Source organism: Leuresthes tenuis, unplaced genomic scaffold (genome assembly GCF_036924035.1).
Source record: "Leuresthes tenuis unplaced genomic scaffold, fLeuTen1.0.hap1 SCAF_20, whole genome shotgun sequence".
NCBI lineage: Eukaryota > Metazoa > Chordata > Actinopteri > Atheriniformes > Atherinopsidae > Leuresthes > Leuresthes tenuis.
The window spans coordinates 31308186-31325391 of record NW_027325374.1 but is presented as its reverse complement, the minus strand read 5'-3'; the positions used below and the strand labels follow the sequence as shown (position 1 = coordinate 31325391).

General features: G+C 40.2%; 1 protein-coding gene across 8 annotated transcripts in view; it reads left to right on the top strand.

Annotated features, from left to right (window-relative positions):
• The window catches only part of ryr2a (ryanodine receptor 2a (cardiac)), a 388615-nt gene that overhangs the window by 304528 nt on the left and 66881 nt on the right, over window positions 1–17206 (top strand). For 5 of the 8 annotated variants that reach the window (XM_072372750.1, XM_072372751.1, XM_072372749.1 and 2 more), the window contains exons 88-89: window positions 12768–12841; window positions 13849–13866. In XM_072372750.1, coding sequence (XP_072228851.1) covers window positions 12768–12841; window positions 13849–13866 — 92 coding nt within the window. The remainder of the gene's footprint in view (window positions 1–12767; window positions 12842–13848; window positions 13867–17206) is intronic. The other 3 variants (XM_072372753.1, XM_072372754.1, XM_072372752.1) reach the window with 1 other exon arrangement.

Sequence of the window (17206 nt, the reverse complement as noted above, 5' to 3'; positions counted from 1 at the left end):
TCTTTAATTCTGCTTAAGTTTTGTTTGGAGTTTTTTCGCTTCTGCCTTGGCAGCATCTTATGTTTTGTTTTTTTCAATAAACTCTTTTTCCTCAACCTACTGCTCCAACACGAGTTATGAGAAATATACCTTTCTATGCTTGTCTGCGCTCAGAAATACCCCACAGTTAATAGCTATAGCCTGTTACAACTTGTTACCCATTCAGTACAGTCATTATTATCAAATAATGATAGTTATATTTGGTTATTTTTCATAAACATTTTTAGATGCATTTATGCAAAAAAAAAGGTAATTTAAGACACAGAAACAAACTATCACAAATAGAGCTATGGAACATGCAAAAGTTTATCTGCCTCAGGTATTTCATGTCTTATTGTTGATTGTGTTGCATGTGCAACGGATGGCAAATTTAAGGCTACATTAACAAATAAGTATGTGGACACTTTAAAAACCAGCAGGTTAAAGAACAGGTTTACTGTTCTCTACAATTACCAAAACAATTTGAGAATATGAGGGATAAGAAATTGTGAGGATTTTCTAATAATTTCATCATCCTCAAGTATATATATACACTCCAAACTCCACTATGGCCAAAATCAAAGAGCTGTCAAAGGAGATCAGAAATAAAATTGTAGACCTGCACCAGGCTGGGAAGACTGAATCTGCAATAGGTAAGCAGCTTGGTGTGAAGAAATCAACGGTGGGAGCAATTATTAGAAAATGGAAGACATACAAGACCACTGATAATCTCCCTCGATCTGGGGCTCCACGCAAGATCTCACCCCGTGGGGTCAAAATGATCACAAGAACGGTGAACAAAAACCCCAGAACAACACGGGGGGACCTAGTGAATGACCCGCAGAGAGCTGGGACCAAAGTAACAAAGGCTACCATCAGCAACACACTACACCGCCAGGGGCTCAAATCCTGCAGTGCCAGACGTGTCCGCCTGCTTAAGCCAGTACATGTCCAGGTCCGTCTGAAGTTTGCCAGAGAGCTTTTGGATGATCCAGAAGAGGATTGGGAGAATATCATATGGTCAGATGAAACCAAAATAGAACCTTTTGGTAAAAACTCAACTCCTCGTGTTTGGAGGAGAAAGAATGCCGAGTTGCATCCAAAGAACACCATACCTACTGTGAAGCATGGGTGTGGAAACATCATGCTTTGGGGCTGTTTTTCTGCAAGGGGACCAGGACGACTGATCCGTGTTAAGGAAAGAATGAATGGGGCCATGTATCGTGAGATTTTGAATGAAAATCCATCAGCAAGGGCATTGAAGATGAAACGTGGATGGGTCTTTCAGCATGACAATGATCCCAAACACACCGCCCGGGCAACGAAGGAGTGGCTTCGTAAGAAGCATTTCAAGGTCCTGGAGTGGCCTAGCCAGTCTCCAGATCTCAATCCCATAGAAAATCTGTGGAGGGAGTTGAAAGTCCGTGTTGCCCAGTGACAGCCCAAAAACGTCACTGCTCTAGAGGAGATCTGCATGGAGGAATGGGCCAAAATACCAGCAACAATGTGTAAAAACCTTGTAAAGACTTACAGAAAACGTTTGACCTCTGTCATTGCCAACAAAGGGTATATAACAAAGTATTGAGATGAACTTTTGTTATTGACCAAATACTTATTTTCCACCATATTTTGCAAATAAATTCTTTAAAAATCAGAAAAATGTAATTTTCTGGATTTTTTTTTCTCATTTTGTCTCTCATAGTTGAGGTATACCTATGATGAAAATTACAGGCCTCTCTCATCTTTTTAACTGGGAGAACTTGCACAATTGGTGGCTGACTAAATACTTTTTTCCCCACTGTATATAGAATGAATAACATATCGTTTTGATATAGCCTATACATTATGTTTTCATTAACAGGCTACATTATGTTTTCATTAACAGGCTACCCATTTATTTTGTATGTGTAGGTGTACACATACTTTTGATTTGCATTGTACCTACATTAATGCATTCACACGATCAGCCATATAGGCAGGTGGGAAGTTTAAAAGTAACATCCATGTAAAAGCCAGAATGTAGGTTTTCCCAGCAGAAGATTGCACTTTAACAGCAGTGTTACTCTTGTTACATGTCAGTGGTGATGATGTTATGGCTGATCAGTGTATAAGAATCTATCAGTGGCAGTTGCCCTAAACAATGGTAGCTTCCATGGCAGGTATTGGCAGTATCTGGCAGGATGTGGCAGGATGTGGCAGTAGCTGGCGGGAGCCTGGCAGGGTTAAACAGGTTTTCCAGGAAGCCTGGGAGAGTCTGTTTTAGCTCCTGCTCTCACGCCTGTCCCAAATCTGTGCTCGTCAAGACACCCTCTTAAGGATCTGGAGGAGCAACCAGTCTTCGTCAGATTGTCTATTACAGTGGTAATTCGGCTGACTTCTGTGCTTCTTGTTTAAGAATCTTCCTAAGTGTATTTACTTTGTCCTCCTGTGTTCCCAGTGCCTGTTCTTCTATTTCTTGCCTCGCTTTTGGATTTCCAAGCTAAGGATTTAATTCAATTCAATTCAATTCAATTTTATTTATATAGCGCCAGATTACAACAATTGTCATCTCAAGGCACTTAAGTAATATAGTCCAATTCAAGCCAATTGGAATTCAATTCATTGTAATCATAATCCAATTAATTCATATAGAGCCAATTCAAAAAATAATATCCTAGCTAAGGAAACCAACAGATTGCACCGAAACTTGTCTTCAGTCCAATCTCCCATCCTGAGCGTGCCTGTGGCAACCGTGGAAAGGAACGACTCCCTTTTAACAGGAAGAAACCTCTGGCAGAACCAGATTCAGGAAGGGTGGCCATCCGCCTCGACCAGCTGGGGTTTGAGAAGACAGAAAAGAGGGAAAAGAGGGGGGAAAAACACCATAACGCCATTCAAAGGATATCTGTTGGAACAGGGAAACACAAGTTAATAAACACAATAATGTCACATGTACATAATATCATTTGAGAAATTAAACAGGGAGAAAAAGAGAGCAAAGTGAGGAAAGGTGTGACAGATGAGGTCCCCCAGCAGTCTAAGCCTATAGCAGCTTAACTATGGGATGTTTCAGGATTACCTGAGCCATCCCTAACTATAAGCTTTATCAAAAAGGAAAGTTTTAAGCCTAATCTTAAAAGTGGAAAGGGTGTCTGCTTCCCGGACATTTACTGGCAGCTTATTCCACAAGAGAGGGGCCTGATAACTGAAGGCTCTACCTCCCATTCTACTTTTAGAAACTCTGGGAACAACAAGTAAACCTGCAGTTTGGGAGCGAAGTGCTCTGTTAGGAAAATATCTTACAATGAGATATTTAAGATATGATGGAGCTCGGTCATTAAGAGCTTTATATGTGAGGAGAAGAATCTTAAATTCTATTCTGAATTTAACAGGGAGCCAATGAAGAGAAGCTAAAACTGGAGAAACATGATCTCTCCTGTTAGTTTGCATCAGAACTCTGGCTGCAGCATTTTGGATCAGCTGGAGGCTTTTCAGAGAATATGTGGGACAGACCAATAATAAGGAATTATCCAATCTTGAAGTAACAAATGCATGAACTAGTTTCTCTGCATCACCCTGAGACAGGATGTTCCTGATTTTAGCAATATTACGAAGGTGAAAGAAGGCAGTCCTAGAAACCAGTTTTATATGTGCGTCAAATGATAAATTCTGGTCAAAAATAACTCCAAGATTCCTCACTGTAGAACTAGAAGCCAAGGAAATACCATCTAGAGTAACTATATAACTAGACAATTTCTCCCTGAAGCGCTCGGGTCCAAAGAGAACAACTGAATTTAAAAGCAGACAGTTCTGAGTCATCCAGGTCTTTATGTCTTTAAGACAGGCTTGTAGTCTGACCAACCTATTGGTTTCATCTGGTTTCATAGACAGGTACAGCTGAGTATAATCAGCATAACAATGGAAATTTATGCCATGCTGTCTAATAATGTTACCTAATGGAAGCATGTATAAAGTAAAAAGAATCTGTCCAAGCACAGAACCCTGAGGAACTCCATGACTTACTCCAATGTGTGAGGAAGATTCTTCATTTACAAGAACAAACTGGAATCTATCAGATAAATATGACTTAAACCAGCCTAATGCAGTTCCTTTAATCCCAATAACATGTTCAAGTCTCTGTAACAGAATGCTGTGATCGATCATATCAAATGCAGCACTGAGATCCAACAGGACAAGCACAGAAACAAGTCCGCTATCAGAGGCTAAGAGGAGATCATTGGTAACTTTCACCAGTGCTGTTTCTGTGCTATGATGCACTCTGAATCCTGACTGAAACTCTTCAAACAGATTATTTCTATGTAAATGATCACAAAGTTGAACTGCAACTATTTTTTCAAGAACTATAGACAAAAAAGGGAGATTGGATATAGGTCGATAATTAGCCAACACTTCTGAATAAAGAGTAGGTTTTTTAAGTAAAGATTCAATTACATCAACCTTAAAAGTCTGAGGTACATATCCTGTCAACAAAGACCGATTGATCAAATCCAATATGGAAGTGTCAATTAAGGGGAAAACATCCTTGAACACTCTGGTTGGGATTGGGTCTAACATACAAGTTGATGGTTTAGAAGAGACTATTGCTGTTGTTAGCTCAGAAAGATCAACTGGGCAGAAGCTGTCTAAATACAAATCAGGTTCGAAAGATACTTCTAAAGCTGCTCTACTTGATGATACATCAGTGATAATAGAGGGAAGGATTCCATTAATCTTCTCTCTGATAGAAACAATTTTATTGATGAAGAATCTCATGAAATCATCGCTGCTGAGAGTTAAAGGAATACATGGCTCAACAGAGCTCTTTGACTCTTTGTCAGCCTGGCAACAGTGCTGAAAAGAAACCTGGGATTATTCTTATTCTCTTCTATCAATGATGAATAATAAGCAGTTCTAGCTTTACGAAGTGCTTTCTTATACGTTATTAAACTATCTTTCCAGACTAATTGAGACTCTTCTAAATTTGAGGAACGCCACTGTCTCTCCAGCTTTCTTGCAGTCTGCTTTAACGCACACAGCTGTGAATTATACCAAGGAGCCAACCTCTTCTGACTGATTACCTTCCTTTTCAGAGGGGCAACGTTGTCCAGTGTTATACACATTGAAGCTATAGTACTGTCAACAAGAGAATCAAGTTCTACTGTAGTAAAATTTAGGTAGCCAGGACGGCTACCTAAATTTTATGTCATATCTGCACATGGCAGTGAAGAAAAGGATGATGAAATCAACTCTTTAAATTTGGTTACAGCATTCTCTGACAGACACCTTCTATATGTAAAATTCTTCTCAGAAACCGTATAGTCAAGTAATGTAAATTCAAAAGTTATTAAAAAATGGTCAGACAAGACAGGGTTATGAGGGAACACTGTTAACTGTCCACTCTCAATGCCATTAGTCAGCACAAGGTCAAAGGTATGATTAAGGCAGTGATGTGTCTGTGAACACTTTGAGAAAATCCAATAGAGTCTAATATAGAATTAAAGTTAATATTTAGGCTGTCATTTTCAACATCTACATGAATATTAAAGTCACCCACTACAATGACTTTATCTGTACTACTAACTGTGATAAAAACTCTGAGAATTCAGACAGAAACTCAGAATAAGGGCCATGTGGACGATACACAACAACAAACACAAGAGGTTTTTGTGATTTCCACTTTGGGTGGGAAAAACTGAGAATCAGAGATTCAAAAGAGCTAAATCTAATCTTGGGTCTAGGACTGATTAGTAACCCTGATCTGAAGATAGCTGCCACTCCTCCTCCTCTGCCTGTGGTTCGAGGAACGTGAACATTTAAATAGTCAGGGGGAGTTGATTCATTAATGCTAACATGATCCTCCTGCTGCAGCCAGGTTTATGTAAGACAAAATATATCAATATGATGATCACAAATCAAATCATTCACTAACAGAGACTTCGAAAGGAGAGATCTAATATTCAGAAAACCACATTTAATAGTTTGATGTTTTTGTTCAGTTAAAGTTTTTGTTTTAAATTTTTTTTGCACAAGAGGATTTGCTCCTTTTGTGTTTTTTGATTGAGGGGGGGGGCAGCATCAGGTGGGAAGCCGCAGAGAAGTGTGTAAGACTGCAACTCTGCATCCTGGTCTCAACCCTGGGTTGTCATGTTTTTGGATGACTAATAAATTCGTCCATATTTCTAAAATGAGAGCCGCTCCTTCCAAAGTGGGATGGATCCCGTCTCTCCTCATCAGACCAGGTTTTCTCCAGAAAGATTGCCAATTATCTATTTAGCCCACGTTGTTTGCTGAACACCATCTTGACAACCAGCGATTGAATGAGGACATGCAGCTAAACATGTCATCACTGGTCAGATTTGGCAGGGGTCCAGAGAAAACTACGGAGTCCGACATTGTTTGGGCAAAATTACACAACGATGCAACATTAATTTTAGTGACCTCCGATTGGCGTAACCGGGTGTCATTACCGCCGATGTGAATAACTATTTTACCATATTTACGCTTATCCTTAGCCAGCAGTTTTAAATAGGATTCTATGTCGCCCGCTCTGGCCCCTGGAATACATTTGACTATGGTCGCTGGTGTCTCTAATGCCACGTTTCTGACTATAGAGCTGCCAATTACCAGGGTTTTGTCCTCAGCGGGTGTGTCGCTGAGTGGGGAAAATCTATTTGAAACGTGGACAGGTTGATGGTGAACCACTGGCTTGACGTTAGGACTATGACTCCTCTTCCTGACAGTCACCCAGCCACTCTTAAGTCCTGGCTGCTCTGGATCTGCTCGGGGACGACTAACAGAGCGAGCTACGCTTGGTGGCTCCACACTGACTAAAGGGGCCTGGCTTGCTATCGGGTGGTTTTCAACAGTGCAGAGCCGAGCTTCCAATTCAGATAACCTTGCCTCCAAAACTACAAAAAGACTACATTTGTTATGTACCACATTATGTACCATTACCACTAAAGGAGGCAGAGGAGTAACTAAACATCTGACACACGGAGCAGGTGAAAGCAGGAGATAGAGGAAGAGAACTGGTAGCCATGCTAAGCTAGAGAACCAGACACACCGCTAAAAAGTGAAAAATAAAAACTAAAGATCTGTAAGAGTGAGCGTTAGAATATAACAAGTATGCGATAGAGTTAACTATGCAAGATGTGTAAATTATAGGGAGAAATAAGGTGATTATTAGTAGTTCAAGAGGAGCAAGAACTGTCACAGGGCACACACAAAGCAACAAGAAAGCCCGCAAAGCCCAACTGCTGTTCCAAGCCATTTTAGCATTCTCCTGTGGATTCCTAGATACCTACCTGCTCACTAACCTACTTGCTCACCCCACGCTGACTTAGTACCTTCTGCACAACAGCCAGCATCTTCCCCTGCACTCTGGAATCCAACCTGGACTCCATCCATCCATCCGTCGGTCGGATCGCTGGAGCCTATTCCAGCGGTCATTGGGCGAGAGGCGGGGTACACCCTGGGCAGGTCGCCAGCCCATCACAGGGCCACACAGAGACAAACGAGACAAACAACAACACACACTCACTCCTAAGGACAATTTATCTAAAGTCAGGAGATTTGGTAGAGAAACCAATTAACCTAACATGCATGTTTTTGGTGGGACATTTGGACGGTGGGAGGAAGCCGGAGTACCTGGAGAGAACCCATGCATACACGGGAAGAACATGCAAACTCCATACAGAAAGGCCCCAGCCAGTAGTTGAACTTGGAACCCTCTTGCTGTAAGGCGATGCACACCACCGTGCAACCCCCAACCTGGATTCAGTAAATATAAACCCACACCTTTACCTGGATAAGTCACTCCTTCAGATCAACACTAACCATATCCCTCGCCTCTCAGAGTCTCCTGTTGTCCTGGATCCACTCTCTGGCTCACCACATCTCCTGACTTTAGATAAACCTTGTCTTGTACCCAAATCTCCCATTGTCAGCATCTGCTCTTGGGTCCTATTTGTGAGTCAGCCAGCATCAGCCAGGCGATAGTACAATCTGGCCAAGAGATGGATTTGGCAGACGCTTTCCGTTCTGCCCTGAAAAATGAGGGAGTTATGCTCGTTGAACATGAGAAAGCGCTACGTTCTCTGAACAAACAACAGGGTTCCAATAACCAATGTCTAAACCAGATTTTTCAATTACTTCAGAATGTCCATGAACATATGTTTGCTTCTCTGGCGAGATTTGGCAGGACCTCAACCGCCAGCCAAATCTCCAGCTCTGCATTCAACCAGCCATGGCGTCCAACCTGTGCCTGGCTCCCGTGGCGCTTCCTTTTCCACCCCGGATCACTTCTCAGGTGACATCAACAAGTGTGGTGTTTTTTTTACTTAAGTGCTAACTAGCTTTTTCTCTTTCTCCACGATCCTTTTCCACCGACTCCTTCAAGATTTCCTATGTCATAGGATTACTCCTTGTGATAGGATAAATCGCTGGACTAGGCGCCAACTTTTGAGGAGTTAGGGAGAATGTTCGACCACCCTCTCCGTGAGGTTAATGCAGCCAAGCGGAGTAGTAGATCCGGTAGCGGAGTTCATTATTGACTTCCGCATCTTAGCTGCAGAAACAGGGTGGCTGCCCAATGCCCTCCAGGGAGTCCTACTACATGCGTTAAACGATCAAATGAAGGACCAGCTAGCCTCTAGAGAAGGATTTGGTTACCAATTTGCATTGACAACCTGCTAGCGGAACGGAGAAGGGAGAGGATCTTCTGTCCCCTGCAACCATCACTGCGATGGTCTTCCCATAACATGCCTTCTTCCCTACCTTCCACCGGATCTGCCCAGCTGGTTTCCAAGTGTCATTTTTTTTTTTTTTTTTTTTTTTGGTGATTAATGTTTAATGATGATGTCACGATGGCTTATTGGCTTTAATTGGCTTGATATGTCAACCTCAAAAGTCACTTAAAATGCCCTTTCCTAGAATGTACTTAGGAAACAGCTACTGGCACGTTTTCCAAATACTTGGTTACAGAACACCTAGCAACAGGCCAACCTCATCGTAAAACTGTAGCTATCTGTAAGCCTCTTGCACCTGTCTGACACAACACCTTATTGTTAAATCTGACTTTGTGTCAAGGGGTAACACATTTCTGTCCAAAATCCTTTAATGATCATTTTGTGTCTCTGGTGCTCAAACCTGCTAAGCAACCTTGCAGCATTGTATTATTCTTTGAAAACAGAATAATGACGGTCATTCATTGCATTCCTGAATGAGGTCCCCCTCATTCCTCCTTCATTCACAGAGCCTTTCTTTTTTTTTTTTTTTTTTTTTCTTTTTTTTTCTTTTTTTTCCCCCCAAGTGTCATTTTTGAAGAAATCTCCAAGCCCATGTAGATGGGTTGAACATGTCGTACAGCTGAGGAGAGACATTGTCATGTGAAGGCTAACAAGTGCATCCATTGCAGCTCTAAGGGTCATTATATTTCCGCCTGCCCAGTGGAGCCAAAAGACAGAGCCCACCAGTATAGACAGGATTTCTGGTGGATGGAGCTCGAACAAAACTCCTTTGCTTTACACTACCTCTGACCATCCACTTGGAAACACCACCCGAGAACCTCTCGCCCCAGTGGACTCTTTGGATGGATGCTTATTGACCACCATAAGTCATTAGACCAAACCCGTCACTTTGATTGCATCTGGAAACCACTGTGAATTAATTGAATTTATCCTGTTCCCCATCTCTGGTGTCCCCCTAATACTTGGTTACCCCTGTTTAGCACTGCATAATCCACACATTTTTTGATCGGACCGCCGGATTGAAGACTTGAGTCTTTCTTGTCTTTCCAACTGCCTCAGATTGGCCCTCCATTCATCCAGTCACCCCCCGCCAGATACCTCAGTCCCTCCAGTAGATTTGTCTTTTGTTCCCACTGTATATCATGACCACATGGCACAGTTTTCAGTAAAGACAGGGCCCTGTCATTAGCTCCTCACCGCCCCAATGACCTCCTGCTTGGAGCACCCTTGCCATCCAGTCGACTATACAGTCTGTTTCGCCCCTAGTGTGAGGCCATGGAACATTACATCCCAGAGTCTGTAGCAGCAGGGATCATTCCATTATCCTCTTCACCTTTAGGAGTCGTGTTTGTCTTCATGCAGAAGAAGGAAGAGTCTGCAGCCCTGTATTGACTATGGGGCCTTAACCAAATCACTGTCAAAAATAAGTATCCTCTGCCACCAATCTCATCCACCTTCGAATCAATCAAAGGAACAACCATCTTCACCAAGCTCTATCTCCACAACCCTTTACACCTGGTCAGAAATCATGAGGGAAATTAATAGAAGACAGCCCTCAACACACCTTTAGGGCACTTTGAATACCTGGTCATGCCTTTTGACGTTACAAATGCCTGTGCAGTTTTCCAAGCCCTCATAAATTACATTCTGAGAGACTATCTAAATCTGTTTGTGTTTGTTTACCTCAATGACATTCCGATTTTTTTCCAGAGCACACACAACATGTCCGAAAGGTTCTCCAAAGACTCCTGGAGAACTGCCTCTACATTAAGGCAAATTCACAAATGTGAATCCCACACATCTTCAGTCACCTTCTTCAGTCACCTTCCTCTTCTTCCAGGAGGGTTAGGACAGATTCATCCCTACTTCCATCTTTATCCAGCCCAACCCCGACCAGCAGTTCATTCTGGAGGTGGATGCCTCAGACTCTGATATTAATCAGAGGATAAACTGCATCCCTGTGCATTTTTCTCAGCTGAACAAAATTATGATGTGAGCAATTGGGAACTCTTAGCGATAAAACTAGCTTTGGAGGATTGGAGGCATTGGTTAGTGGCCAAACAGTCTTTCATTGTGTGGACCGACCATAAAAACCTTACTTACCTCCAGAAAACTAAGAGGCTAAACTCCCATCAAGCCCGTTGGTTTCTGTTTTCTGGTTGTTTCACCTTCTCCATTACTTACTGGCCAGGCTCCTATAATGTCAAACCAGATGCCTTATCCCGACAGTTCGCTACTGAAGAATGGAACCTGCTTGCATTCGCCCCTCGACCTGCCAAGTGGGTGGCATCACGTAGCAGATCAAAAACCGGATTCACCAGCGGTTGGTCTTGGACTCAGATCCTGGTGGTGGACCTCCTGGGCATTGATTCAGCCTACTTCACTGATCCCCTGTGGGCCCATACCTCCAGGTTTGCTTGTCATCCAGGAATTCATCGCTCCATCACTCCCGTCTCTGGATACCAGGGAGTATGTATCTGCCTGCTCCACGTGTGCTAGGAGTAAGAGCAGTAACCAACCACAATCAGGACTTCTGCAGGCTCTGGAGGTCCCTGGTCAGCCCTGGTCTCATATCTCCCTCGCAAGGTAAAACCACTATACTCATCATTATCAACCGAAAGTCTGCTCAAGATGTTGAGATAACTTGCAAAACTCGCAAAAGCCAGCATCCTCCCCTCCACTCTGGAACCCAACCTGGGCTCAGTAAGGATAAACCCACACCTTTACCTGGAAAAATCACTCTCTCAGATCAACACTAACCTCCTGGATCCACTCTCTGGCTCACCACATCTCCTGTCTTCAAATAAACTTTGTCTATTACCCAATTCTCCCAGTATCAGCGTCTGCTCTTGGGTTCTATTTGTGAGTCAGCCAGGCATTAATCATGCTATAGTGAGGTCTAAGATGTTTACTAGTTAAGCTAGTGGAAGCTCAAATCTTCTCTCGTCCCACTAGATAAAGACTTTCTAATCTCACCAGTTAACTACTGATGCTAAAATTGTTTCCTGGTTGAACTAGTGAAATGCTCACTAGTCACACTGGTTACACAAAATGCTACTGAGGAGGTGGACAAAAACGTGAATTTATGCTTTTTCTTGGCTTTCCAATTAACAATAAAAAAATTAAAACAAATAACTTTATCGTCATCCAACCCACTTCATTTGCATGTTTCACACCAGTTAACATGTTGTCTTGAGGAACTGCAACTAGTAAACTAGTGACTGCATGCCTCAGCTTACATGTAAACTAGTCAAGGCAAAATTTTTGACAAGTTGTAACCTAGTTAATGTAACCTAATGTTACCTTAGTTAACTAGTAAATATCAACTCGTCATTTTCTTAACTGGTTATGCATATTCTCTTGCTAGTTAACTAGTGACAGTGTTCGTTTACCTCACTAGTTAATGAGTGGAAGGCAGTTTATGTCATAAGTGAGACTGTACGAACATGTAAAACCTTCTAAATGTATACCTTGCTCAGCAAGAGTAAGCAACTGTGCACTAGTGATACATTTGTTATACATGTTGGACTTGTCACACTTGTCAAAGCTGCTTACTAGTTAACATGTGCATGACATCAGTTTACTGGTGAAGTGCAGCAACTGCCATACATGCTAACAAGAGAAATTTGATCACATCACTTTTTGTAGTAGACACATTTGAATATCAAATGCACTATTTGATATTCTTATTCTTTAAGAACCGAAGCTGCCATTGCTAGTTAACACTGCCACAATTTGAGCTTCCTGTGTCCCCGGTTGTGTGAAAGCAGTTACACAGGATGACGTCTGATTGGCCAATCCAGCGCTTCTTCTTCTTCTTTTCTACTGTTTTATATTTCACTTTGGATTTTTTAACTAAATGTTACTTACTCCTGTGCAATTTTTTGTTTATTTATGTGCAATATTTAAAGGGGTTCTGAGTCCAAGAATTTCATTGCAATGTCATGGAAATGTTAGTTTTTAAACCTAGATAACATGTGGAAGAACATTTATCAGTTCCTGATACTTTTTACTCTGCTTTAGTGTTCTGGATTTAAATGCGTTTGAGAGGCAGAATAAAGCAGAGGGCCTTGGGATGGTGACAGAGGAGGGATCAGGTAAGCCTCACTCTTTTAACCTCTCTGATTTTTTTTTTTTTTTCGACAGCTATAGAAAGACTTGCAGCACTTTTTTTCCCAGGTGGAGATTGATAGCCTAACTTGGTATTTATTGAAAGCATATTGTATGTGGATGTTTCATGCTTATTGATTCAAGGTGCAGATAAAATTCTTAAATGCCCCTTTAATCATCACAAAAATGTGTATTGAAAACCTGGCCACAAGGCAGGTGCATTTTGGTCTCTAATACTCATCACTTGTAGAATGTGACAATTGATATAGTTGTGCCAGGAGAAACTTAATCTTTGGTGTCATTTTTAAATGTTACTTACAAAGATTTGTTTTATCCTTGTCAAATCATCATTCTGTATTTTGTTTTGACCGATTTATCATAGCATTCTTCTTTTGAGCTTTTTGTTAAGTTTGGTAATGCAGTAATACCTGTTGTTCACATACATTTATTACAAGTATTGCTTTCTGTTGTAAAAATGAATGGGCATATGATGAGCTTTTTTCTGATTTATTGACTACTAATTTGTGAGTTATAACATGATTATAGTTAGTTACTAGTCCTTACCATGTCATAATAGGTTCAGCAATTGCATTTTTTTTTTACAAATTTGTTGGCAGTTTTTTGTTTTAGTTTAAGCAATTCTTTTACATTTCAATTCACATCCCTTTTCAGTGTCCCATGTATGTGTAGTAATAATAAGATCGTATTAGTATTTAGTCATTGTGCTCATTTGAATAAACCATACATATATATATGTTGTGAATTTCAAACAGGCAGGGCATCACTTCAGCATCAGTGAAAAAATAAACACTATTTGAATAGGTTTTATTCAGTTGTACAGATGTTCTTTTTACCAAACAACACTCACATTTCCCTATATATATATATATATATATATCTTTCTTTCTCTGTGTCTTACTTTCTTTCTCTCTTTCTTTTTCCTCTGTTTTTCTATTCTCATTTTGGTTTAATGCACTTTCTTCCCCTACCTCAGTCATCACTCATGAGCGTGGTAATTATGCCTTCTGCCATTTTCTTGTGTGTTGGATGGTCTTTCTTTCTCTCTTTCACCTTGGTTGTTTAGCTGTTGTGTCAGTTCTGTCCAGGTCCTGAGTGTAGACCTTCAAACCATGTCCTTTACCTGCTCTGCACTTGCAGCCACTTTTCAGCTTAACTGTCACTAATCTAATATTTTTGTTTTTAGTTGAGGTAAATGCATAACTCACTCTCAGGTTTGTTGTAGTTGCTCTTTTTCTAATGTTTAAGGGCATATTTACCAAAGCTGTGTACACAAAGCCATTTTTGGCATAGAAAAGTTAATTACTTTTTGTATTAACTAATGAATGGTAAGACTGTAACTTTGCTGCCAATTGTGCCATTGTGCCAAAAAAATAGCGAGTCTTTTTCCTCCTGTCTTGGCTGTGGTTGTTGCTGTGCCCACGTTTGTATATTATTTGGAATGAGACTTCATCAGACTTCATCAGAGCAATCTCTTGACTGCCAGGATCTAAAAGAATAGCTAACTAGAGTCATGCAATACCAACACAAAAATTTCAGCTCTTTGTAGTTTATTTTTTGTTTTATTGATGTTAATTTGTTTTGATAAGCTCATCGTAAATTCTGTAACAATATCTTCATCCACTTACCAGGATTTTTCTGACTATTCTGGCCTGTGGAAGAAACATAGAAACTTGTGCTGTCTTAAGAGGTGTCAGTCTAAAGCAAAGAGGGCTGACTATCTTTTGAAATCCCTGTGTCAAGAATGTTTTTATGGGGGGAAAAAAAAGGAATGTAAACTTGAACTGGCAATAGAAAATATGTGAGACTAAACTGATCTAAACTGTGGTTAAGGAGTTTATTTATTTAAGCTGACCTGATAAACAGTATTTTATGTTCTCAGCTAAAGAGTGCATCTTAAATATTTTGCCTGAACAAATTACCTGGTTCATGCTTATATGTCCTGTGTTGTAACAAGAAACAAGCTGTGTCTGTGTTGCTGCTGGACTACAAGTTCCTGTGTCCTGTATATCAACTGGTCTGCTTGTTTGCACACTGCACAAACTTGGGCAGTTCCTGATATACTGATTTTAATAAAATGAACTGGTTTTGCCTGTTTGTAGATCAGCACAGATTCAGGACTTTACCTGCAGAACTAGACACTCACATCAGTGCCATTTCTGACTTGCTATCAGACAATTATTTTCACGTTTTAGTAAACATGCCCTTTTAAAGTCTCAGTTTATTTGAGAATTTAGATTCAAATGTAATCTATTGTAAATGCATGTACCATTATCTTCTGAAACTAATAATGATATTACAATGTCTTGTTTAAATCAGGACATGGCACAAGTGGTAGAGGTGAAAAATCTTGCCACAGCCTGCCATCTTAAACAACTCATGTCTACCTTCTCCTCAGGATTTGCACAGTATATAGGACATTTTGAAAAGTGCAAATAAGAGTATCTGAACTTCTCCCACCTCCATCCACCACTTCTCCTTTCTCAGTCCTAAGGTCAGAACACACTGGCGCCGAATGACAGGCATCAAAACAGTTAGTTGAATAATTTTACATACTAGCAGTGGCTGGCTGCGTAAAAGCACTCTGTGACATGCCACCCCTGATCGCTTCTCAAGATTGTCCTATTTTCTAGCATTTTCTCTCATGAAAAAACACATTTTTCAATTGTACCTGCTTCATGCAAGTACAACCTGGCTCCTGTCCCATTGCAGCACTTCCTCTGTGCTTTCAGAGTTTATTTTTTTTATTATTATTTTTTTTCATCCCTGCTTTTATTAAAGCGCTGTCACAAATCAAAATATATTTGAAAAATTGATGAGGAGAGTCATCAAATCGATAAATATTACTCTTAAAGTAAGTCACCAACTTGTGTTATTCCACACAGAAGTTAATAATTAACTTAACAATATTTTTTTGTTATGGTTGAAAACTTTTCTTTTCTTTTAAACTAATAAAAATCAATAACAAACAGATAATAAGCAAAGCTATAACACAAAAATGTTGTAATGTAAAAGTAATTGTGTTTTATAGATCAACTGCATCTTAATTTCCACTAAGTGTTACAACTACGCTACCTGCTGACATAAACTGGTAGGCTACCTGCATTGTCCCTCTACTAATTAAGTAGTGGAAATGTACAAATATTATGATAAGTTTGATATCTGGTAACTGACAAATTATTAAGGATTTTCTGCTTCTATTAAAAAAAACAACAACTATTAATTAAAAAGTGAAAACTGTGATTAGGAACTTCACTACAGCCCAGATCTGTCTAGTCAGATGCAGGGTACATCGCTAGGCTTCCTATCAGTGCCAAAGGCATCTCTTGACGCAAGTCAGTTGACTCGCAGCAGCAATACGCCGCCAGTGTGTTTTCGGCTTTACAGTCAACATCAAGTCAGTTGGTTGTTTTGTCTCAGTAATGGAAATGGTTATTGTGCTAGCTGTTTTCCGTTGTGATCCCCCTGTTCTCGACCGCTGTCTTTTTCTAAATCACACCTTTAGGGCTGCAATGAATTAAACAAATTTCCCCAACAAAATACATATTTTAGATCATGCCTCCACTGAAGTTGCATTCATCAACATTTTAGTATTTAATATGTAGAAACAAGAAGGTCACTACTAGTGACTGATCATCAAATGATACTAGTGTAATCATCAAATTTGCAGTCTCCTTCAACATATTTTCTTTTGAGTGCCTTTTCAATTTTTGGTTTTCCATTCTACTCTGTAGCCTTTACTCTTTTAGTTTCATCTAGGTGCTCTTAAATCTTTTACAGAAATTGTGCACGCTATCTCTTGGACAGCAAACAACATAAAATAAACAAGCTGGTGAACCTAATGGAGCGTTTAAAATCCAGATATTATGTTGTCTCACCAATGGAAAATCTAAAACAATATTAGATAGAGAATATATATTGGGCTTTGATGCTTCAGAGTGAAACATTTGGATGCCATACTAAACTAATGTACTAAAGCTTTTTCAGTGTCAAATGGTAAAATAGAAAAAGATAAGTTACATGAATGTTTGACTGACTTATGTGAGGATGAAAACAATCTTTTCACTTTGTTACTGCACACTCTGTTGCCACTCATCTTATCCAACCTAATGAAAAACTCCTGCTATAAACTGTCAATCATGAATGAAGACACCAAGACTTAGTTAAAAATCTTGATTAATTTAGAGACGGTGTAATGTTAAAAATTTCTTGACAAAATTTAATTTTATATCAGTAAAACAACTAACACAAACAAAAGCTAGTAGTTGCAGCCCTGCTCATTTTCCATTGTCACTTTTTCATCCAGTGTAATGGGTCCCCTTCTCCTTTCTTCT